Below are 26053 nucleotides of genomic sequence, written 5' to 3' on the forward strand. Positions count from 1 at the left end.
GCTCTAAAGACGCAAAGTAAGGAGTCAATCCTTCTTTGTGTTCCTTACGTCGTGGGTTAGAATCTCATTGTTGGACCAGAGGACTGGTCCTTCAGATTAGACCTAGAAACCGATGTCCCGTGTTGCAGTGGGTGCTGGCATGTAAAAGATCCCTCCCTACTCAAAGGCCCTGAGTACTGATGACAAAATTTACAGATATCGACTGGCAAGTGGTGGCGTCTCCATTGAGTGAAAAATTCTCGAGAGGGATGTTAAACGGTATACAATCAATCAATCTCAATAAAACTTACCACAATGCATCCTTAGATGAAGTAGGTTCAAGTTTGTTAAAATGAGTGTACAAAGGGCCAGCCCCTCTTTCAAGGGAGATAATTAAGAATTATTAGGGATGTCAAATTGGTCAATTTTTAATACTCGGTTACTCGGACGTTTTTCAGATCGAGCACCCGGGTACTCGGTAAAAGTTTAAATAATTTATGAACAAGTAAATTGATGAATGTTAACCATTGTAAACACTTGTAGAAATGAAACCACATGCTCTGATAGGAGGTTTACATGTAAATGCATTTCTGTTGTAACAATGAGAACTTCGTGCTTGACGAAATTTAATACATTTTTTAAAGTTAAATTAATTTATTAATCAGATAAAACAAGAAATAAAATCTTTAGTAGTTCATGATGATTTTGTTAAAATTTTGTAAAAAATAATCTACTCAGTTACTGTAATGCAGGCACGTAGTATCCGGAGGAGCCGGGGGGGGGGGGGGGGGGGGGGGGGGGCCTGGCCCCCCACTTTTCCCCTCAACATTACCTTTACTATAGAAAATGCCAAATATGAAGTGTCAATCTTTCATGCTTCAAAAGGTTACGGCGAAGGTAAAAGTTAGCAGAAAAAAGGATATTTTTAGCATAAAGGTCACATTCAAGGTCACAAGGGCATTGTCCTTGGTGTCATTTAAAAGAACTTCATTAGTGGAGTAAGCATACCAAATATGAACTCCTATCTCTCTTGGTTCAAAAGTTATGGCGAAGTTTAAAGTTTCAGACAAGCAGACAGACAGACAGAACAAAAACAATATACGCCCCGGATCTATCGATACAGGCACATATTAATCTTCAAAAATTTTTTTAGAGAACACGATTTCCATGAAGAGTACTTTTATACGGAACTAATGGAAGGATCCTCAGGTTGTTTAGATTCAAGTTTGTTCAAATTATGACCCTTTTATGGGTTAAAGTGAGGCCAAAATGAGAGATTTAAGTTTTGAATATGTATACGAATAAATCTCCAGAACAAAAAAAAGTTTTGTTCAGTAAACTGACACGTAAGGATATGCAAGTAGTGAATATTTAGATTTATTTACATGTAAGTAATGTCCTGGGGGAAATGGGGGGGGGGGTTAGTGAGCCAGAGGGGTGACAATTGGAGATCAAGTCATATGTTAGAAAAATCTTTAGAAATGTTATTTTTAAATATGACAAAGTTACCCCCTGGTTCATGATTTGAACAAACTTGAATGTACACTACCCGACGATGCTTCCACTTGTGTTTTTCCTATGTAAAGTATTTACATTTAGTATAATTATACATTTAGTATATTATCGAGTAATAGAAAATTAACCCATCCCCCCTCCCCAACAAGTAATACTGAGCTGATTTGTGTATTTAACTAACCCATGTGCTCAGGTGAGCGATGTGGCCCATGAGCCTCTTCTTTTTCGAAAATTATTGCTGAGGGGGTTTGAACCCATGGCCTTTTAGATCACAGACTTGAGTTCTCTACAGACTGATCTAACATAACGGATATTTTTATATGTGTTGTAGAACTTTAGAATATAAATGATTTTATCCTTAATATCACTAGCCAGTAATTAATTATATTATTAAAACTTTTTTTTTTCATTTACAGAGGGGAAATGCAACTCTTCCATCCATATCACCTACTCGATTTGTGTCACATAATGAAAGCAACGCTGAAAAGTTAAACAACTATAGTGGAAACGACAATCAAACAGAAGTATTAGAAATGTGTATTAATATACATACAGGTAAAGAGCCTCATGAAAGTTACATCAGTAGGAAAGATTCGACTCGTCCAGATCATTTTCGGAAACAAAGTTTGAAACCTACGGGTCATAAACTTTATGAATGTGTTTTTTGTGAGAAGGTATTCAAGCATCAAGGTAATTTACAGACACATATGAGGATACATACAGGTGAAAAACCTTATGAATGTGACATATGCAGAAAGGCATTCAAAACAGCAGATCACTTACAGAGACACATGAGTGTACATAGTGACGAGAAACCTCATAAATGTGATTTGTGTGAAAAGGCATACAAACAATTTACAGCTTTACAGGTACATATGAGGACACATACAGGCGATAAACCACATAAATGTAAGGTTTGTGGGAAGGCATTCTCTGTGTCAGACTCGTTAAAGAAACACATGAGGACACATACAGGTGAGAAACCTTATGAATGCGATTTGTGCGGAAGATCATTCTCAGAATTATGTAACTTACAGAAACACATAAAGAGACATAACGATGATAAACCTTACCAATGCACGTTGTGTGTAAAAGAATTTCATGAAAAACATCTTTTCAATCAACACTTGAGCACGCACACAGGTGATAAGCTTTATAAATGTGATGTGTGTGGAAAGGAATTCTCTGCTTCAGGAAACTTACAGAGGCACATGATGATACATACAGGTGAAAAACCTTACGTATGTGATGTGTGTGGAAAAGCATTCTCAGAATTATCTAATTTATGGAAACACATTAAGAGACATAGTGATGATAAACCTTACGTATGTGAATTGTGTAAAAAAGCATTTAGTGAAAAACATCTTTTGAATCAGCACATGAGGATACACACAGGTGACAAGCCTTATAAATGCGATGTGTGTGGAAAGGAGTTTTCTGTATCAGGAAACTTACAGAGGCACATGAGGATACATACAGGCGAGAAACCTTACGCATGTGATGTGTGCGGGAGAAAATTCTCAGTATTATGTAACTTACAGAAACACATTAAGAGACATAGCAATGAAAAACCTTACCTTTGAAACCCTTGTGAATGTGACGTATGTTGGATGGCATTCACTCAATTACGTCATTTACGGAGTCACATGAGGAGACATATTGGTGATTAACATTATATACAAGTGAGGAATATGGAAATAGAATTAAGGCATTTAAATAACTTTCAGGGACACATGTTGACACATACGCAATAAACATTTTCACTATAATATGTGTGAGAAGGCATCCAACCAAAAGGAAGGAAATGAGCATTTATCAGAGGCACAAAGTACCAAGAGGACAAATACAGGTTATAAACCTTATAAATTGTTATTTGTTGGAAGACTTTCACTGCACCGTGCAACTTCAACAACATATGAGGACAAATAAGGTTACAAACCTGAACAAAAGATGTCACTGCGATGAGTACTTGATAGAAGCAGATGAAGGCACATACAAGTTGTAAGCCTTTAAGTTGTGATATTATATGGATTATAATTTAACCTGAAAGCTCTAGTACAGTTGAAAAAATTAAAGAAATTTAAAACGTTTGAAACGTACAAATTGTAGTAATACAAGCGACAGTTGATCATACTGACTATATTGTAGTTTTTTACTATGATAGACATGTATTCACACAGATATATATTACATTAAAATATGTGGGAATATTTGAAATTCAAGTGAATATTCAATAAATTCACTCATCAATGAATTTCTGAAGGCTTTGATCTTATATTTATGATTTGTATTATGCTCATTACTGTAATGCTATCAAACTTTTTTTGTCTGGTAGAGCTGTTCAATGTTTGAAAAATCATTACATAGGTCTAATGTCAATTGCACATTTAGACACATAAAAATTCTGTTTAGTATTCTTTAAAATGATTTAGCTTTATCAAATTTCAATGTTCAAGTATCAAACGTTTTCTGTTATAAAACCAAACATCCAGAAATGCTCTATTCTATTCTAGATCAAAGTTAAAGTGTGATACTGCTGAGATTTGGGTTATACACTTAAAGAACTTGAATAAGAGGGGGAAACAAAAAAAAAAATTTAACAAAATTTAATAAACAAAACAAAAGTAAATTTAAAAAACAAAACAATTAAAAAACATAGAAATGAAATGTCTATCAGTAGCACGGTAGTCCTCGAGAGTGTCCTTTAAAACGTAGTACCCGTTCACCCTTGCTAAAGATTTGAGTTCTGGTGTTTAATTTCCTCTGGTAAATTTACATGTATTTTTCTTTCACAAATCAAATATGATTTCACAAATAACACATAATAAACTTTTCACAATGCTGTCTGGATTATCTTGGGCTTGAATTGATAAATTTTCAAAAAAGGTAGTTGTAATTCAATATCACCACATAACTTTAAATTGCTGGTCCCAATATGTACTGTATTTATTCAAAATAATTACCTGACATAATACATTTTAAGTTTTAGAGTTTTTTATTTGCAAATTCTTATGGAACCGTATACTCTGTATTAGATACGGTAACCTTTATCGCCAAACCTGGTCAGTTGAAACATTTGTTTCTCAGATTAACTAAAGCAAGAAGTTCAAGGTGACCTACTTTTGGAATTTCAAGGCTTGATCTATTTTTAAAGCAATAAGAGGCGTAAAATTTCAAATTTCCCAAATTTCAAACAGCGTCGAAATTGCCCTAGAGAGAGAGAGAGAGAGAGAGTAAAGTGGTGGTTCTGTTTTGCGGATCTAAGTCACTGGCATTTTACAATAAAATCCACTACAAGTGAGTTTTAATTTTATTTCATTATATTTACATTTCCAATATCTTTTTCCAAGATAAAATTACAAATTGTAAATGTACTTTTATTATTTCCCTATCAATGTATTGGCGGTTCCAAAAACACACACAGGGCGGGACAAACAGATGGACAGAAGCAGGGCTTTGAGCACGTGGATTGGCGGAATCAAAGCATGTAAATATAAGGAATAACTTTAAGATTTTTCGATTTCATGACGATGATCAATCAAATGGCTTGCGTGATAATTTTATGTATAAACGCCTTTAATTTATTCAATTAAACTTGATTTAAGTGATTTAGGAAATAAGATCTTGTCATTGATTAAAAAACAAATGTACAAAGTCATTTCCATTAAGTCCGATCTCACTCTTTGTTGAAAGTTCTAGGAAGTCAGTTGGCATCGAATCCGATGTCAAAAAGAAAATTGTTATCATGAATAGGCATAGAAATCAAATATAAAGTCAATGGCATCATTAATAGTTTGTGAATGTATATTTGTATATTGTGCTCATGTTTTATAAATAGTTGTCGATTAATGGTCATGGTTATTTGTTAGACATATAAAATGGTTCAGTTTGAAATATTTTACTTAAACTAAGTTCTTTGAGTTTGATAAATACATATCAGATGATTTTATTACATTCATTCTTTTATTCTTAAAACTTTATCAAACGACCTCATCATTGGTATACAATTTAAAAAATATTAAGGCTAATTTTTTTTTAAAGATGTAGAGTAAAGTTCCATAGTAAATCAAAGTATCAAAATTTTTACTTTAGTTAACTTTAGTAAATCTGTGTTATGGTTACTTCATTAAGTCTGTTTCGAACTGTAATGTTAGGGATCAGATTGCCCGTTGCTCTCTGAAGCCAGTATTAAACTTATTAATCCTTTAGAAGCAGTATCTGCAAATTGGTCAAAAATGGTCTTCGTAGACTTACGTACAACTTGGATACATGTATCTTGACTGTAGCCTTCTTTGACAATTTAATATATTTGTAAATATTGATTTCATGAACGCCACCTACTTTCTTCAGGAATATTGACGCATGTGTATACTTTTTGGAAGGTGTGTTCGTGTATTTTTACAGTTGATATCAAACTCCTCTACCTAATAAAGAATTTATTTTGCACTAGAGTCGCGAAGTAAGGAGTCAATCCTTACGTCAAGGGTTCGAATCCCACTGTAAGACGTGGAGACCGGTCCTTCGGATGAGACCGTATAAACCGAGGTCCCAATTCGCAGTAGGTGTTGGCACGAAATAGATCCCTCCCTGCTCAATGGCCCTGAGTGCCAAGCATAGGATAAAATTTGCAGCTCTTCACCGGCAAGTGGTGGCGTCTCCATATGAGTGAAAAATTCTCGAGAGAGACGTTAAACAATATACAATCAATCAATCAACTGTAAAAATCATTCAGTCAAATACTTTATATTCTGTTCTAAATTATAGGATAAATATATAAAATTAATTCCTAATGAAACAGGTTAATTTTTCTTGATATTTTTTTTTTTTGTGTTCCATTAGTATATTTCAAAACATATTTAATTTGTTTTACTATGACATACATTTGCGTCTGTAGAATGCACATTCATTTGGTTTGTTTCGTAAGCGACTACGACCATAATTTAACAAAGGATGTCTGTTAGCTCCTATTATAACGCTTAGATACAGGTACGTAGAATAATAAAAGAAAAGGTCCCTACATCATGACACATAGGTGTGAGAAGATACTAATTTTAGTAAACTGACCAAGCTTGTACTGTAAGCATATCGAAAGCAATTTGTTGAGATTTTTCAAAGGTTTTAGAAATCTGTGATTTATAATGTCTATTTTTTATTTTATGAACATTACATTATACTCAGATCTGTATTTTTTCAATATTTTTTAATAATTTCCCCCATCATATTGTATTTAGCTTTTCAAATTTAGTAAAGACTGTACTATTTGACTTACCGTACTAGTTAGGGTTAAATGTGCATACTGAGCCCTCTGAAAACGTGTACAATAGCCCGTAATCGCTTTTTATTACAAACATTTTGAATTTTAGCTATCAACTAGTAAAGAAATATGAAAGACACAACATTGCTTTCTGTGCATTATAGGATTATGATTTTGCACGATACCTTTAAGGACAGATTATTTAAGCAGTTAATTTGAATTGATATATAGTTAATTGTAAATATTGTAAAATTATATTTCTAAAATATTTTTTTAAATTTTTTTAAGAATGATTTTCATTTTTGTTATATAATTTTGCCATCATCCATATAAATCAATAAAAAAGATTCCCATTTTTTAATAGATTATGGTGATAAAATTAAAAAAATAAGTTGAAGAAAAATTGTTTAAATTATTTGTACATCATTTACACATGGGGAAATATCCTTTAGTTCTTTCGATCTTTTGAAGAAAATGTGTCATTTATTCTGCATGGCATTTGATGCCTCAGAAAAGATATAACAGCAAAGTTGCATTGACAAATTTATTTCATTTTCTTGCAAGCATAATTTACTTTATGGTTACAATGTCCATCGTTCCAACGTCGATATTTAACGAAGTACAAAGCGCAATGCTCTATTCCAAGATTATTGTTTGGTTCTCCCTTTATCCAATTGGTATAGGGAAGGGCTTTTGCATTGGAGACAGATATGAATGTTCCCTCCTGTTGAAGATCACATGCACCAAGCCAAACACCGTACTGATAACCTTTGCGTAGAAAAGAAATCAGTCAGTCAGTGCTTATTTATTGAAAGTTTTATACAATTTTTTTAGAATGGCAAGCTAGCATATAAAATACGAATGCTATAAAAAAAATGAAATGTAGCCAAAATAATTATTTTAAATGGAAATGAATGCTTTCCAATTTGTATCAAATGTAAACACACAATAAAAATTTCCATTAATATTGTGTTTAAAATGTTTTCTTAACAATGGATTAGTATACCGGAATGAAGCTATCTTTTTTATTGTCTAGTAAAATACACATTTCCTTATTGCATGTGTATGCCCCCTCATCGAAAGATGTGTTTTATTGTGACAATACCTTTCTGCTTAAATAGATATGTTTTATCCTGACCTTAAAGTTGACCAACCTTTCTTTAAACCTGTAACTTTTGTCTCTACTTTTGAAAAGTTAATATTAAGGATTTCATATTTCACATGTGTATTCCTTGTGCCAAGACATTCCTCTGTATACAAACACTTTGGCCTTGACCTTTGGAGCTTGACATGCATTTTAGCTTTCGCCATTAGCTGCAATACGGGGGTGTCAATGTTCCCCAAATACATCTTTCTTTCTTCTTTGTTTTTCAATGTTTATATAAGTATTTAGTAGAGTAATAATCGAAACAAGACCTTCCAGATAAAACTGAAAGGCGGTTTTCAGTGACTTTTCAGTGGCCATTTAGCCACTGAATGGCACATACATTTCAGTGAATTTTCAGTCACATTTCAGGTACCTTCCAGTCACCATTCAGCGGACACAGTTTTCGTCGACTTTCAGTGACCTTTCCGCTACCTTTTAGTGACCATTCAGTGGGCACTCGGTTACCATTCCGTCAACTGAATGGTGTAATTTCATCCCATGTTGAACACTTTCGAATTCGGAAGTGAATAAAAAGAAAAGAACCATAAGGTATTTTAAATATATTTTTGAAATTACTTTATCTCCTTCCGATGTATAGATTTGTACAACCTATTTTGGTTCCTAATATAAGACTTTTCTTTTTTTATCATTCGAATTCTATCAATAAAGATATCCGAATGTCTACAGTTACATGTATTTTCAAGATAGATGACAATATTTTCTTTCATTTCTAAACATTGATTTTATTAAGTTTCCAAAATTCGAGAATGTTCAAAAAGAAATCATGAGGCACATAGGGAAAAATTGACAAAGGTAGAATTTAGGCATGAACCAAGTAAATTTGTTCTATCTTAAAATTCTTAAATTTAAGAAAGGTATAGGTTTCAAAACCTAAAAAAATCTTTTCATCGAGAAAAAAATAAAAACAATTTAAGTATGATCTTTAAAAAAAAATGACTTCATCCTTCCTACTGTACACGGGCAAAGAAAAGCAGAAAGAAAATACCATAGTTTCCATTGAATTCATATTTAGAAGTTAATGTAAGGAAACCTAAAACTTTAATGCAATGTTTCTAAAAAGTTGTTAGAATATATTTCCTAGCTTTGAATGCTCCAGTTGAATGCTTTAAAAAGTTTGAGCTAAAATAAAAGTGGTGTGACGAAACAATCAAATGGTAGATTCAACCTTTGTTTTTTCTCTAACTTATATTGAGCAGTCTTACGTGAAAAGAAGAAAACACTTGCTGTGGCCTTCAACTCGACATTTAGATATATCGACGACGTATTGTCAATTAATAATGATAATTTCCATTCCTACGTCGACACGATATATCCTGGTGAGCTTGAGATAAAAGATACCACAGAGTCCGACACTTCTGCTTCATACTTGGATATTTTACTTGGAAAAGACACTAATGGTAATCTAACAACCAAGCTTTATGATAAACGTGATGACTTTAACTTTTCTATCGTCAACTTCCCTTACTTATGCAGCAATATACCTTCATCACCTGCATACGGAGTATTTATATCTCAGTTGATTCGATACGCAAGAGCATGCTCTACGTATGAACAATTTCTTAAACGAGGTAAATTATTGACAAGCAAGTTGATGAAACAAGAATATCAACAGTCTCGTTTAAAGTCATCATTTCGTAAATTTTATGGTCGATACAATGACCTTGTCAGCAAATACAATTTATCATTGAATGAAATGCTGACTGACGTTCTTCATACCAATTGTTAGTCCATTATTTATACACTGAATTGACCACGGATTTTTCCGTTATTTCCTGATTATGACTACGAGCACACGGCGGGTGTGACCGGTCGGCAGGGGATGCTCACTCCTCCATGGCACCTGATCCCACCTCTGATGTTTCGGAGGTCCGTGTTTGCTCTGCTCTTATTTTGTATATTTGTTTAATGGACGTTGAGATTGAATACTGTTCGTAATTTCCACATCTTTCTCTTCTCTTGCTTTACAGTGCAGTTTAAGGATTTCAATCCCTAATGGGACCAAATCCTCTACCCTTAAATATCTGTCAAGTACACAATACTCTGATATTTTATTAAAGCATTTTATAGTAAAAAAAATTGCCCACGAGAAATTTTCGAAAAGTTCATTAATTAAGCAGTTGTTAATTAACAAAGATTGCATTGAAGTCTATGGGGAAAAGGGTTTTTTTTTTAAATTAAAAAATTCAAATAATTTGAATATCATTAAATCCTGTGTAGGAAAGATGCATTAAAATATTAAAAATAGAATGATAATTGAAAACAATTTTTTTTTGCCGGCTAATATCTTTAATTGATTTTTTTTTCAATTAATTAAAAAAGGGGAGATTACTCTTACCACATTTCAATGTCATGGATTATGACACATCCCACTAAACATACTAATAGTAATAAATGGAAAGTATGTCTAAATAAACTGAATATTCAATGCCTACATATCTCTTAATTATGTTTTCAATTTCATTGAATTTCTTCCTATTAGGGATTGAAGACCTTAAATAACATATCTTCGCTACATACTAGAAATTTTCATAAGTATTTCTCTGTATGCTACATATATTTTAATAGAAAATGACCTTGACTGATTTGTGTCACTTTAAAGGGCAATGGACATAGTTTCAATTGATTTTTGAAAACCTCCATAATGTAAACAAGGCTCTTCCATTGTTTTTGTTAAATAGAAAGAATATCATATTTATAAATTAAATATAACATAAGTAAGGTAATCACTTGAAACTGTCTAATGGTATTTAGAATTAACTTCATTATTTAAAAGAATCTAGTATAGATTACTATATTTAACCTATGAAAACAAAAACGCGATTTATGTTTCGACAATTGAGATTCAATTTTTCAAAAATCATTAAAATTATTAAAGTTAAGAATTTGTAAGCACAGCAAATGGAAAAATAAATTTAAAACATTTCTGCTTAAACTAAATACGAGATGTATATATATATATATATATATATATATATATATATATATATATATATATATATATATATATATATATATATATATATATATATATATATATATATATATGGAGAACAAGTAACAAGATTTTCTCAATAAATATGCTCTTTTTACCAAATTTAATTCACCCAAGCATGTTTCTTTTAAAAGATTATCAAACTTTTTTATGCAAGTGACATATGCATAAAAGTTGCAAAAGATGACGCATGAATTTATGTTTATGTAGTGGATTCCGCTTTACTAGCTTTAGACCATTTTTTAATGAAAAACTCTTGATATCTTTTGAAACATTCGTGAATATTTCATAGTTGCCAAAAGTTGCTGAAGTGTAAGCTTTGATATTTACCCCTTATTCGGCATTGTAGATCAATCCATTTTTCTTCCTCTGCACTCTGAAGTTCTAACATATTAGCACCAAGGCGATAACACGTCAACTATACACCAAAAATTTACGTAAAATAAATTGTTTATACTAAAAAAATTATTAGACATTTTCAGAAAACAATCCAAATCAGGTACAGTTATTGGTATGTTTTGCCATGACACAGTTAGGTTTTAATATGTTGATTAAATAAAAAAAGAAAAAAGGATAAAATTTAACATGATATCTATGAAATATGCTTCAGATTTAAACATATTAGCACATTCGATTTGAAAATGTGCTTGACATTTCATCTCTATATTCAGGTAATATATTTAAAGCTAAAATAAAATCCAGGGTATCAAAAAATTAAAAAATACACTAAAGCATATAAATGTTTTCAACTAAAATGTGATTTAAAGAGTAGAGAGTAGTGTATGGAATTCTTTTTTACCATGGCATCTTTAAATGTTGACGCAGAAGATGAGAAATAATAGCAATGTTTTTCAAAGGCAGCCCAACCATTTCCACAAGTAATACCTGAATAGAATGGTTTTTTAATCTTTAGAAGTAAATTGACCTAGAATTTGTTGTTTAAATGCAGACATTTGATTAAAATTATAACATGCACTTTTGTGACCCTACTATTAAAAAAAACAGAAATACGATAAAACAAATTTCGATAAATTACATTCACCTGTCAAACTCCTACACAAAAGCATGATCCTATAGGCGAAAAAATCTTAGACAACCAACTTTCTCGTTTTTCAAAGAAACATTTTTATTCTATATCTACAGATTAGTAATCCTAGGTTGAAAAAATTACAAATTAGCTTGAATTTCATTCATATGACAATAATTCTATGTAATTGCATTAATTTCCAAAGAGCTAAATTCGAGTCTAATATTCCTATCATGTAAAAAAAATGATTTTTTTTTCTTTTAAATTTTGTCGTTTTCTCAAACACTTACCGTCATGACCATGAATTATACTCAAGCATGAAGCCACTAAGAAAACTAGCGGGAGACAAAAGCCAATCATTTTCTGCGTAAAACAAATGTATGTTTGCGTGACTGATACTTCGCTAACATATATAAAAACTTAAATATAATTAAAAATCAATATAAGTAACACATGGTATTTTGTTCATTTTAGTTTATTTGATATTGCTAGCATGCGGCGCCATTTATCTTTTATTGCATGCAAGAGAATTATTGCATGGCGTTCGTTTATGTATATGAATTTCCTCTAAATGTTAAATTTGATGTACAATATTGCATTTAAGATTTTTTTTTTTGGGGGGGGGGAGCATTATATGTAATGTAAATCACTTTTTATTCGCGAGAACTTTATTTTTGCGTAATTACGCGAGACAGTGTGCTCGCGAAAATTTAATTCTCGCGTATAATAGTATTCCTTAAGAATATATAAAGCAATAACCACAACTCGCGAAAATTTTGTCTCGCTAATCAAGAGTCAATGACTATCTCGTGAAAATAAGGTGTCGCTAAAATTTTGTGATTTACAGTATTTACAAGAAAAGAAAATTCCCTCTAAACAATTACCCAAGATTCCTTAATTTTGTCTTAAAATTTTCTGCATTGATAATTCAAATACACCTGGATTACAAATTAATGCACGAGTTCAGCACTTTCTACTCCACACACAATTTGAAATCATGACTATGAACATTGATAATGTGTAGAAGACTTTCTCTCTCTCTGTAGAGATTAGAAATGTGAAACCTAACTTTTAGATTTGCCCAGTTGAACTGTCTTTTTTAGACCAATTTTTGACCGAAAGCTATGCTTAAATCGTTTGTATTTTGCTTACAAGTATCATATACTTTTCCTTTGGAAATTGTTTTGTTTTGAACATATTTTATTGAACAACTCAAATGGATTGGAAACAAATTCTTACAACTTACTAGTTCCTCTCCATAAATATAACAATATGTCATGCAAATGATACATTAAAATATACTATTTATAATAATTTTCAAGTGATGCAAGTTAATTAATAACATTAATCAATTAAAAATCTACATGTTTCAGTAATAAATCTATGTACAGCAGCAAAAATATTAATATTAGTTGATACAGACAAATCTACATCACCCCATAATAACAGGTTAGTGTCAATTGTAACTAATTCTTCAAGCATACATTGGTGGTTAAAAAGATTGAGCATTTGAATACTTTATACAAGCAAAAAAATAATGGTAAACATCTTCATACTTTCCACATGAACAAAGAGGACTGTTGATAATATTGCGTTTATATAGATCATAATTCAGTATTCAGTTATGTCTTAGTTTTGTATGAAGTATGTTTGTGTAGCGTTTACCAAAAGAAAAATACGTAGGTGGATTAATGATTTTTGTACAAGCTCTTAAGTTTTTACGGAAGGAATTAATTGAAATGGCTTCTCTTGTATCTATTTTAATAAGTTCCATTGTTTCAAGGCGTCTGGTACAAATGACTTTTTGAATAGTTCTAATCTACACCTTGGAATAATAAACTGTTCTTTATTGCGGGTATTGTATACTGAACAAAAAAAGAAACGCATAATCAGAATAATATGAAATTCTTAGTTTTCAGTTTAAACCTTGTAATATTTAAGCGATTTTAGAGTGTGTTGTGATAAAAATCAATGTTGCAAATGGAAATGTCAAGTTGAGGTCATTTTCATTGCCCCCAAATTCAAGGGGCATAACAATATGTACTGTGCAAAATCTCAATGGTAGTGGGTTTCCAATGTACGGATATCGTGGGGGAATATCATCTCATTTTAGTCTCATGCGAACAATTTATGCATTTTTATGCTGATTTTTTCATCCAGCAAATGTAGCAGCAGTTTTTACAGCAAGTTCTGAATCGCATGAGGTGATGAAGGGTGGGGGGGGGGGGGTGTCTGACGGTCCTGCCTGGTTGTGGTTACATGTGGATGGCCAGATAGTGGTCTTCAGACGTTAGTTTTAAGGTTGCAAAGCCCATTGATTTATTTCAAATACAGTTGCAACTTCCTGTTGCGTAGCTCTATTTAGTATCATCGTTAACCTGTTTGTATTCATCTTTGTTTGGGCGTGGCATTGCAGTATTAACACTGCAATCAAATCTTAAATATGGGTTTAATAGAAGTGTTCAAAGTTTCTCTAAATCCAAAATATCAATGAAAATAGACATCTGATTTAGAAGAAATCATGAAAAACACTACTTTCATAAACATGTTTAATCAAGGGAGATAATTCAACACTTGGGTTTTAAAACCCCGTATTGGCCTTTAGATAGGTCACAGGTATCCAATGATATAAAAAATAGTTGTTTCATGTACATTTTAAAAATTTCTTTGACGAGTAAAACAATATGCGTTTCTTTTTTTTGTTGAGTATATTTTGATGCATTTTCATGTTTGTTTGGTACAATATTGTTCAAATATTCAGGGACAACCCCTCTATGTATTTGAACATAGTAGACATTTTTTGCAACATAACGCCTAAATTTTAAAGTTTCCCAACCAGTTTCTAAATAAAGTGTTTCTGAAGATGCAAAAATAGAAAGTCCGGTGACAATTCTAGCCGCAGCTAGTTGTACTTTTTCCAGTTTTTCAGAATCTTGTTCAGTGCACCCATCCCATACAACAGAAGCGTATTCAAGCATTGGTCTAATAAATGAAGTGTAGAATTTTGAAAGGTTTTTCCTACTCAATGTAAACTTAAGTTTTTTTTTAAAGTCCAAGTTTTTTTTTATAAGCGTCGTTTATAATACCGTCAATATATGCAGACCAGCTGAGATTCTGTGACAATAATAAACCCAAGTGTTCATGGACTGGGACGCATTCAAGCCTATCTCCTTTAAAAAATAATTTTGGCATAATAGAAATAGTCTTTGTGTTAAAGAAGACTACCTTTGTTTTAGATGGGTTAAATTTTAGAAGCCATTTATCTGACCATGATTCTAAAATGTGTAAATCGTGGTTTAGCTTGTATTCAATGTCTAAAATATTGTATATACATTGTTGAAGCGAATTATCATCAGCAAACAATCTACACATGGACATCATATTTTCAGCAACATCATTTACATATATCAGAAATAAAAGTGGATCCAATACAGAGCCCTGTGGTACATCTGCATATAAATCAAGTTTTGAAGACAACAAATCCTTATACATCACTTTCTGTGACCTATGATTTAGTTTACTAGAAAACCACTTAAGGATATCTCCGGATAAACCATAAGTTTGTAATTTAAAAATAAGACCCTTGTGCCATACTCTGTCAAATGCTTTAGACAAATCGCAAAAAAACATACAGCATAGTTTACCTTCATCAATATTTTGTACAATACTATGATATGTTTCAAGTAATTGATACACAGTAGAATGTCTGGGTAAAAAACTGGCTTGATATCGATAAAACAGGTTATTGAAATTCATTAAGGTTCAAACTTTCTGCTCAATGACCCTGTTTTTATACTTCTTAAATAATATTCTAATAACAAAATGTTAATTTATGTTTTAAATTATAAATGCTTTTTTTCATTTCAATTTTTTGTGTTCAAAGGATGTATTCACTATGACAAAAGAATTGACGTATATGTTAGACCAATTTTTCTTTGTCTGCTACTGCTGTTTGTTTGAAGTTAGGTCAAGTCTTCATGATATTTGCATTCATTGAAGGCTGGCATTTTATATAAGATAAGCTTCATTATTGTTTAAATATACATTCAGTGTTAAGTTGTTCTTTAATGCCTAATGTAAATACATTAGGATATTATTTACAGGTTTTTGAATATTCAGGAATTATTCTGGAGTTATCTTGAAATTTTAAGAACATAGGTGCTGTTGCTTATTCTTCGTACATTTTTTAATCATTCCGTAAGCTGCACCCTTATAATTCTACCCCATGGCGGGGCCCTTGCTGACTGGTCAGTTTTCTAGTTTGATGAAAAGTTTTGTTTAAAGTTCATTTCCCTTACAATGTTTTCTTTAAGCAAAGAATTGATCTGTTCTTGCATGGAGACCTTAAAGTGAAAGTTCGTACACTGATTTTTCCCCATCTAAAGAAGTGCACGTGGTATTTTCATCCTGATTGGATATTTCATTTTTCGTTTTACAGGAGTTTTTCCCCATTTTTAGTAGTCATATTGGGTTCAGCGAGATTGAAACATAAAATGAAGAAATAATTAGACGGTACATTCCTTACAAATTTAAGTTTTTGAGAACAACGATGAGACAAGATTATAGTTTTTCCCCATTGTATAAAGCCTTTTAACAAATAAAAAAAATTCTTTGCTTTTAACAGCAGTTATATAAATTTTAGTTTTTTTTAATTTTTACTACAAACATGCAGAAAGTGTATATCCATTCATCCTTTGGGATTATTGACTGGACAGGAAGTTTAAAATTAACTTATAAGTTTAATGTTGGGAAGGCTGTTTTTATCATTTTTGTTAAAGCAGATCTGATCAAGGAAAAGGTATCTATGTCTTATAGGAACTGTGAGGAAGAATTATAAAAATCTGGTCTTATACTCCCTAATTCAGTTTTAAAAAAGTTTTTAGATGGACAGACTTTTCTTCAAAATAAGTATGGTTTAAAGAAATCAAGACTTATTTGATATTTATCATATGAATTTTATTAAGGTCTTCCGTCTTCAGCGGAAGACCTTCTTGTTATTCTTAGGTTTCTTTTCCACTATTTTTATTATTATTGTTTTTTTCTTACCGATTTTGTGCACGCGATTTCTCGGAAACGGCTCGATCGATTTTCATGAAACTTTCAGGACTGATAGAACATCAAGCAAACCTGATTTTTTGATTTGATGACGTCACTTCCGGTTTTGAGATTTTTGCGATTTAGTGATTTTCAGAGGGTCACTTTGTCCGGCAGTTTTCTCAAAAAGCACTTAACACAGAAGCATGAAATTTTCAGCGATGATAGAGCAACATGTGCTGATGTGACATACACCAATCTTTTTCTCCGGAAGTGCAGCACGTTGGCGCTCGCTATGTCACGTCCGGCCAAACCGGAAGTAGTCAAAAATTGCATATTTTTGCTGTTCTTGACAGGTTTTTGGATAACATATGTCACTGGAAGCTTAGATCTTTCTGTCCGTCGACGTCACTTCCGGTCGAACCGGAAATTGCCAAATATGGCTTATTTTTGCAATAATTAACATAGATTTGGAGGATTACACCATTTTGGGACTTCATTACTCATTTTTTTAAAATGAAAGTTACAGATGCACTTCCGGTCAAGCAGGACGGAAGACCTACTCGTTGCTTTGCAACGAGCTCGGCTCTAGTTAAGGTCTTCCGTCTTCAGCGGAAGACCCTTCTATTATTCTTATGTTTCTTTTTCAATATTATTATTAGGGTCTTCCGTCTTCAGCGGAAGACCCTTCTTATATTCTTATGTTTCTTTTTTACCTTTATTATTATTATTCATTTTTCTCCTTACAAAATTTGTGCAGAAGATTTCTCGGAGATGGCTCGTTCGATTTGCTTCAAATTTTTACTGTCAATGCGTTGTCATCTGAAGTTAATTCAGGCCAGTTATTTTTCTAAAATTCACTTCCGGTCGGAAGTTATCGCCCTTTGATCGAAATTTAGAGGTCCTTCTTGTCTGTGATGGAACTCAAAAACGGCTCAAGCTAGAAAGCTTAAATTTTCAGTGATGATAGAGGACATGTTTCCATGTTGCACCTGGGTCAGGACATTTTCGGGAAGTGCCTAGTATGGAAGCTCGATAGGGGTAAAAAATTAGGACACGAATCATGAGTGATTTTTTGGGACATTTTGCATTGTATCTTTTACAGTATAATTATCTTGTCATAACATACTTTGCAAGATTTGTGCAGAATTACAAGATCTCTCATACAATATCAAGAAAAAAGTGCTGACTCATCACATTAGGGACAGAAATGGGCCAAAAGTATTTAATCGATAACTCCTTAACAATCAATATTTTGGTATGAATTACTGAACAAAAAATGTTTATCTCAACAATATACAGCTATATGTTATAATTTTTATGTCGTATGGTACATAATTAGGGGCCGCAAGGGGCCAGAATGCTAAATCCTTGATGCTTTATATCTCGAAAGGGAGAAATATTTTGATAAGCAATATTGAACAAAAGATGTTCAAAATAATGTTTTGAACAATATGCAACCTTTCATTTTTTGCTAAACGTCCCCATTAAGGAGTTGAAGGGTTGGCCCCTAAATATTTCTTTCGCTAATAGCTCAAAAACGAAAAAGAATTTTTGAATAGTTATTGAACAAAAAATGTTCAAAATCTTAAGATCTTTAAGATGAGATCCCAAAAAGGGGCTGGGCACTCGAATTAGGGACCAAGAGGGGCAACAAATCTTTTTCCGATAACTCTTTATCAGTTAATATTTTGTAATACATTAATGAAGCAAAGATGTTTATCTCAACCATTTACAACTATATATTATTGTTTTTATGTCGTATGGTACATAATTAGGGGCAAAAAGGGGCCAGAACGCCAAATATTTGACGCTTTATATCTCGAAAGTGAGAAATATTTTGATAAGTAATATTGAAGAGAAGATGTTTAAAATAATGTTCTTAACAATATGCAACCTTTCATTTTTCGCTAAACGTCCCCATTAAGGAGTTGAAGGGTTGGCCCCTAATTATTTCTTTTGCAAATAACTCAAAAACGAAAGAGAATCTCTTAATAGTTGTTGAACAAAAAGTGTTCAAAATCCTAAAAGCTTCAAGGTGAAATCAAGAAAAAGGGCTGGGCACTCAAATAAGGGACCAGGAGGAGCCAAGAGTCTTCAATCGATAACTCTTTATCTTTTAATATTTGGTAATACATTACTGAAGCAAATATGTTGATCGCAGCCATCTACAACTATATATTATGATTTTCATGTCGTATGGTACATGATTAGGGGCCACAAGGGGCCATAATGCTAAATCTTTGACACTTAATATCTCGTAAGTGAGAAATATATGTTGAGAAGCAATATTGAACAAAAGATGTTTAAAATCATGTTGTAAACATTATGCATCCTTTCATTTTTCGCTAAACGTCCCCATTAGGGAGTTGAAGGGTTGGCCCCTAAATATTTCTTTTTCTAATAATTCGAAAATGAAAAACAATCTCTGAACCCTTGTTGAACAAAAAGTGTTAAAAAAGCATGAGATCTTTCAGATGATTTGAAGAAAAAAAGGGCTGGTCCCTTACATAAAGGGCCAAGAGGGGCCAGAATTTGAAATTATGACAGTTTAACGTTCAATATTTAAAAAATACCATCACGGCAGCACAATCGTTTTTCTTAAGAAAATTATCATTGTAAAAAAAATCTCAATCAAGATCTTATCTCATCTCATCAAGAATCGAACGGAAGACCCACTCGTTGCTCGCAACGAGATTGTATCTAGTTATTATTCTTTTTCTCTGCACAAATTTTGTGCAGAAGATTTCTCAGAGATGGCTCAATGGATTTGCTTCAAATTTTCAGGGTTTATGCAGGATGATCTGAAGTTTATACCATTTTTTGGAATTTTTGAAAATCACTTCCGGTCTAGAGTTATCGCCCTTTTCTTAAAATTCAGATGACCTCCGTGTCTGTGACAGAACTCAATAACGGCTTAAGCTAGAACATTGAAATTTTCAGTGATAATAGAGGACATGTTGCCATGTTGCACCTGGGTCAGGATATTTTCCGGAAGTTTCTAGTATGGAAGCTCGGTAGGGGTCAAAATTTAGGACACGAATCAAGACTGATTTTTTAAGACATTTTGCTTCATATCTTTTAAAGTATAATTATTTTGTTAAAACATACTGAACATCATTTGTCCAAAACATCGAGATCTTTCATATTATACCAAGAAAAAAGCGCTGACTCATCACATTAAGGGCTAAAAGGGGCCAAAAGTATTTAATCGATAACTCCTTAACAATCAATATTTTGGTATAAATTACTGAACAAAAAATGTTGAGCTTAACAATCTACAACCATATATTATGATATTCATATCATATGGTACATAATAAGGGGCCACAAGGGGCCACAATGCTAAAACTTTGATGCTTTATATCTGGAAAGGGAGAAATATTTTGATAAGCAATATTGAACAAAAGATGTTTAAAATCATGTTCTGAACAATATGCAACCTTTCATTTTTTGCTTAACGTCCCCATTAAGGAGTTCAAGGGTTGGCCCCTAAATATTTCCTTTGCCAATAATTCAAAAATGGAAAAGAATTTCTGAATAGTTATTGAAAAAAAAATGTTCAAAATCTTAAGACTTTTAAGATGAGATCCCGAAAAAGGGGCTTGGCACTCGAATAAGGGGCCAAGAGGGGCCAAAAGTCTTCAATCGATAACTCCTTATCAGTTAATATTTTGTAATACATTACTGAAGCAAAGATGTTCATCTCAACCATCTACAACTATATATTATGATTTTCATGTCGTATAGTACATAATTAGGGGCAAGAAGGGGCCAGAATGCTAAATTTGTGATGCTGTATATCTCAAAAGGGAGAAATATTTTGATAAGCAATATTGAACAAAAGTTGTTCAAAATAATGTTCTGGACAATATGCAACCTTTCATTTTTTGTTTAACGTCCCCATTAAGGAGTTGAAGGGTTGGCCCCTAAAACTTTCTTTTTCTAATATCTCAAAAACGAAAAGGAATTTCTGAAAAATTGTTGAACACAAAATGTTCAAAATCCGAAGTGCCTTAACATGAGATCCCGAAAAGGGGGCTGGGCACTCGAATTAGGGGCCAAGAGGGGCCAAAATACTTCAATCGATAACTCTTTATCAGTTAATATTTTGTAATACATTACTGAAGCAAAAATGTTCATCTCAACCATCTACAACTATATGTTATGATTTCCATGTCGAATGGTACATAATTAGGGGCCACAAGGGGCCAGAATGCTAAATCTTCGATGCTGTATATCTCGAAAGGGAGAAATATTTTGATTAGCAATATTGAACAAAAGATGTTCAAAATAATGTTCTGAACAATATGCAACCTTTCATTTTTTGCTTAACGTCCCCATTAAGGAGTTGAAGGGTTGGCCCCTAATTATATCTTTTGCTAATAGCTCAAAAACGAATAAGAATTTCTGAACAGTTGTTGAACAAAAAATGTTCAAAATCTTAAGAGCTTTAAGATGATATGAAAAAAGAGGGCTGATTCCTAAAATTAGGGGTCATTAGGGGCAAAAGGCTGATTTTTTAAAGTCTTTAAAGTTCAATGTCTTTTTACAGATTGTGGTAAATCATTATTTTAGAATGAAAATTGCAATCAAAATCTTATCTCATCTCATCAAGAATTGGACGGAAGACCCACCCGTTGCTCGCAACGAGATCTCATCTAGTTAAGGTCTTCCGTCTTCAGCGGAAGACCTTCTTGTTATTCTTAGGTTTCTTTTCCACTATTTTTATTATTATTATTATTGTTTTTTTTTCTTACCGATTTTGTGCACGCGATTTCTCGAAAACGGCTGGATAGATTTTCATGAAACTTTCAGGACTGATAGAACATCAAACAAAGCTGAAAGTGATTTTTTTGTTTTGATGACGTCACTTCCGGTTTTGAGATTTCCGCGATTTAGTGATTTTCAGGGGGTCTCATTGTCCATCATTTTTCTCGAAAATGCCTTAAGACAGAAACATAAGATTTTCAGCGATGATAGAGCAAGGTGTGCTCTTTTGTCACACACCATTCTCTTTCTCCGGAAGTGCCGCACGTCGGCGCTCGCTATGGCTCGAAAAAAGTTCTACCAGGGACTCAGAAATTTTTAACACCTTTTCTTCAATATCTTTTACATGTTAACAATTTGTAAAGACATATAGAACAAAAGTTGTAGAGAATGTCACGATGTTTCGAAAGATAATAACGATAAGGGGCTGGCCCCTATAATAAAGGGCCAAAAGGGGCCAAAAGTTTTTCCTTTATATCTCAAAAAGTATTGAGAATTTGTAATACGTCAAAGAAGCAAAGTTGTTCAAAATGACAAGCTTTATCTAATGGAGTCATCAAGATACGTCCGGCGACGTCACTTACGGTCAAACCGGAAGTAGTCAAAAATTGCATATTTTTGCTGTTCTTGACAGGTTTATGGGAACATATGTCACTGGAAGCTTAAATCTTAACTTTTCGTCCGTCGATGTCACTTCCGGTAAAAACCGGAAGTAACCAAAAATAGCTTATATTGAAGGTTTTAATGCAAAATTGAAATTATAAAGTCACTAGAGACTACTTAGCTCATTGCTTTCTTTTGTTCACATCACTTCCGGCACTTCTGGTCAAAACCGGACGGAAGACCTACTCGTTGCTTTGCAACGAGCTCGGCTCTAGTTTTCTTCTTCTTATTTTTTTCTTACCGATTTTGTGCACGCAAGTTCTCGGAAACGGCTTGATGGATTTTCATGAAACTTTCAGCTCTGATAGAACATCAAAAAATCAAGAAATAATTTTTTTTTATTTTGATGACGTCACTTCCGGTTCCTAGATTTTCGCGATTTTGTCATTTTTAGAGGGTCACTTTGTCCGGCAATGTTCTCAAAAACCGTTGAAGATAGAAGCATGAAATTTTCAGTGATGATAGAGCAACCTTTGGAGAAGTGAATTCAGTATATCATTTTTACCGGAAGTACGAAGCGCCGACGCTCGATGTGGTCCGAAAATAGTCCTATCAAGAATTTCAAAATTTTTGACACCTTTTCTACGATAACTTTTAACCTAGAAATATTTTGTTAAGACATGTAGAACAAAAAAAGTGTAGAATTACACGATCTTTCAAACGATATCTCGAAAAAAGGGCTTGCCCCTAAAATGAAGGGCCTAGAGGGGCTGAAAGTATTTCCTTTATATCTCAAAAAGTATTGAGAATTTGTAATACGTCAAAGAAGCAAAGTTGTACAAAATGTCAAGCTTTATCTAATGGGGTCGTCGAAATATGTCCAGCAACGTCACTTCCGGTCAAACCGGAAGAAGTCAAAAATTGCATATTTTTGCTGTTCTTGACAGGTTTTTGGATATCATATGTCACTGGAAGCTTAAATTTTAATTTTCCGTCCATCGACGGTACTTCCGGTCCAACCGGAAGTTGCCAAAAATGGCTTAATTTTGCAATAATTAAGGTAAATTTGGAGGATTAAACCATTTTTGGACTTCATTTGTCTTTTTTTCTTAAAAGAAAGCTACTTCCGGTCAAACAGGACGGAAGACCTACTCGTTGCTTTGCAACGAGCTCGGCTCTAGTTATTATTATTATTGTTTTTTTTCGTACCGATTTTGTGCACGCGATTTCTCGAAAACGGCTGGATAGATTTTCATGAAACTTTCAGGACTGATAGAACATCAAACAAAGCTGAAAGTAATTATTTTTTTTGGATGACGTCACTTCCGGTTTTGAGATTTCCACGATTTAGTGATTTTCAGGGGGTCTCATTGTCCATCATTTTTTTTCGAAAATGCCTTCAGACAGAAACATGAGATTTTCAGCGATGATAGAGCAAGGTGTGCTCTTTTGTCACACACCATTCTCTTTTTCCGGAAGCGCCGCAGGTCGGCGCTCGCTGTGGCTCGAAAAAAGTTGTACCAGGGACTCAGAAAATTTTAACACCTTTTCTGCAATATCTTTTTACATGTTCACAATTTGTAAAGACATATAGAACAAAAGTTGTAGAGAATGTCACGATCTTTCGAAATATATCAACAATAAGGGGCTGGCCCCTATAATAAAGGGCCAAAAGGGGCCAACAGTTTTTCCTTGATATCTCAAAAAGTATTGAGAATTTGTAATACGTCAAAGAAGCAAAGTTTTTCAAAATTTCAAGCTTTATCTACTGAAGTCGTCAAAATACGTCCGACGACGTCACTTCCGGTCAAACCGGAAGTAGTCAAAAATTGCATATTTTTGCTGTTCTTGACAGGTTTATGGGCAACTTATGTCACTGGAAGCTTAAATCATAACATTCCGTCCGTCTACGTCACTTCCGGTCAAACCGGAAGTAGCCAAAAATAGCTTATTTTGAAGGGTTTAATGGAAAATTGAAGTCACTAGAGACTACTTAGCTCATTGCTTTCTTTTGTTCACGTCACTTCCGGCACTTCTGGTCAAAACCGGACGGAAGACCTACTCGTTGCTGGCTTTAGTTATTATTATTATTATTATTATTTGTTTAAATATCTTAACAGCCGAATGGCAGTGTCATTTCTCACTAAAGATAATTGCTGCAATTTTTTTTAAATCTAAGAAACTCAACCAAGTTAATAGTATGTTGATGTTTTATTACGTAGTGACTACAGTTTAATTTATCAGTCATTAAAAATACTTTGAGCAATTCAATAATCAATATCTTATCAATACCTTAAGTGAACTTTTCTAAAAAAAAAAAAAAAAGGAGAAGAAAAAAAAACTTGTGTGGAATTTGATCATTTCAAGCAGTTCTTGAACTGAAATCTGTTAGATATATTGATAAATTCCTGGAAATGTAGGTGTTTCCTTTTTATACTTCATCAGCAAGTAACTTGATATACTTGAAGTATAGCTAGCACTGAAGTTGATTTCCCTGTCACCTTTACAGATAAAAGACTCAAAAGGCATCTCGTTCATCCAGATCACATACTGAAAGGCTGTCACAAACTATAAGTAATCCAGAAAAGCTAAACAACTATAGTACTAATGACAATCAAAAAAGGCAAATTAGAAAGACACACCATTATTACGAAAAAGCCACCTAAATGTCAAGTCTGCAGAAAAACTTTCAAGTTCTTATGTCTCTTGCAGACACACATGAGAATACTGTGAGAAATATTTGCTGGATCAGGACAATTAACGAAACACATTAGAATAAATACTGGTGAGAGACCTTATAAATGTGACGTGTGCGAAAATGCATTCAAACAACTTGGTGCTTCACAGGGACATAGGAGGATACATATAGGTGATAAACCATTTGAATGTGATGTGTTTGGAAAAGCATTCCTTGCATAAGGAAGAAGGATATGGAAATAACGAACAGAATTCAATCTCAACGTCCATTAAACAAATATACAAAATAAGAGCAGAGCAAACACGGACCTCATAAGGATCATTTAAAAGACACTTGAGGATACATGCTGGAGAAAAACCTTATAAATGTGATGTGTGTGGTAGATCATTTTTTAATTCATCAAGTTTACGGGCACACAAGAGGACACACACAGGTGAGAAACCCTTTAAATGTGAATTATGTGGTAAATTATATTCTGATTCACGTGCCTTAAGGAAACAAGCAAAAACACATGGCTATAGGCCTTTTAAATGTGGGTTTTGTGTGAAAGCATTTTTTGAAAAGTCACATTTGAATAGACACGCCAGGGTTCACTGGGGTGAAAAACGTTTTTAATGTGAGGTGTGTGGGAAGGATTTCTCTGAATCAGGAAGCTTACGGAGTCACATGAGGACACAAACAGGTGATAAACCTTTTGAATGTGATATATGTGAGAAGTTCTTAAGCCAGTCACAATGCTTACAGAGACACACGAGGACACATACAGGAGATAAACCTTATTAATTAAATCTGTGTGGTAAATCATTTTCTGATTCATATACCCTGCAGAGACACTCCAAGAGGCAAGATAATATACCTTAAAAATGTGAGTTTTGCGTGAGACGATTTTATGAAAAATCGAATTTGAAACACGAGGAATAACGCAAGTGAAATATCGGTTTAAATGTGAGGTGTTTGGGAAGGATTTCTTTGCTTCAGGAAGCTTACAGAGTCATATGAGGATGCATACAGGT

General features: G+C 33.1%; 1 protein-coding gene and 1 pseudogene across 1 annotated transcript; one reads left to right on the forward strand and one right to left on the reverse strand.

The window, feature by feature from the left end:
- LOC134231449 (zinc finger protein 208-like) overlaps nt 1-25710 on the forward strand; it is a 40554-nt pseudogene extending 14844 nt beyond the window's left edge.
- Nucleotides 7285-12296, reverse strand: LOC134231450 (perlucin-like protein). Its single transcript, XM_062713412.1, has 4 exons — nt 12226-12296; nt 11708-11793; nt 11239-11326; nt 7285-7516 (listed from the first exon to the last, which is right to left on the reverse strand). The coding sequence occupies exons 1-4, from the start codon at nt 12293-12295 to the stop codon at nt 7293-7295; spliced, it is 468 nt and encodes a 155-aa protein (XP_062569396.1). The 5' UTR covers nt 12296; the 3' UTR covers nt 7285-7292.
- Nucleotides 25711-26053: the final 343 nt, after the last annotated feature.

Source organism: Saccostrea cucullata, unplaced genomic scaffold (genome assembly GCF_032062105.1).
Source record: "Saccostrea cucullata isolate Sc308-1 unplaced genomic scaffold, CSIRO_AGI_Scuc_v1 ctg4471, whole genome shotgun sequence".
In the NCBI taxonomy this organism is placed as follows: domain Eukaryota; kingdom Metazoa; phylum Mollusca; class Bivalvia; order Ostreida; family Ostreidae; genus Saccostrea; species Saccostrea cuccullata.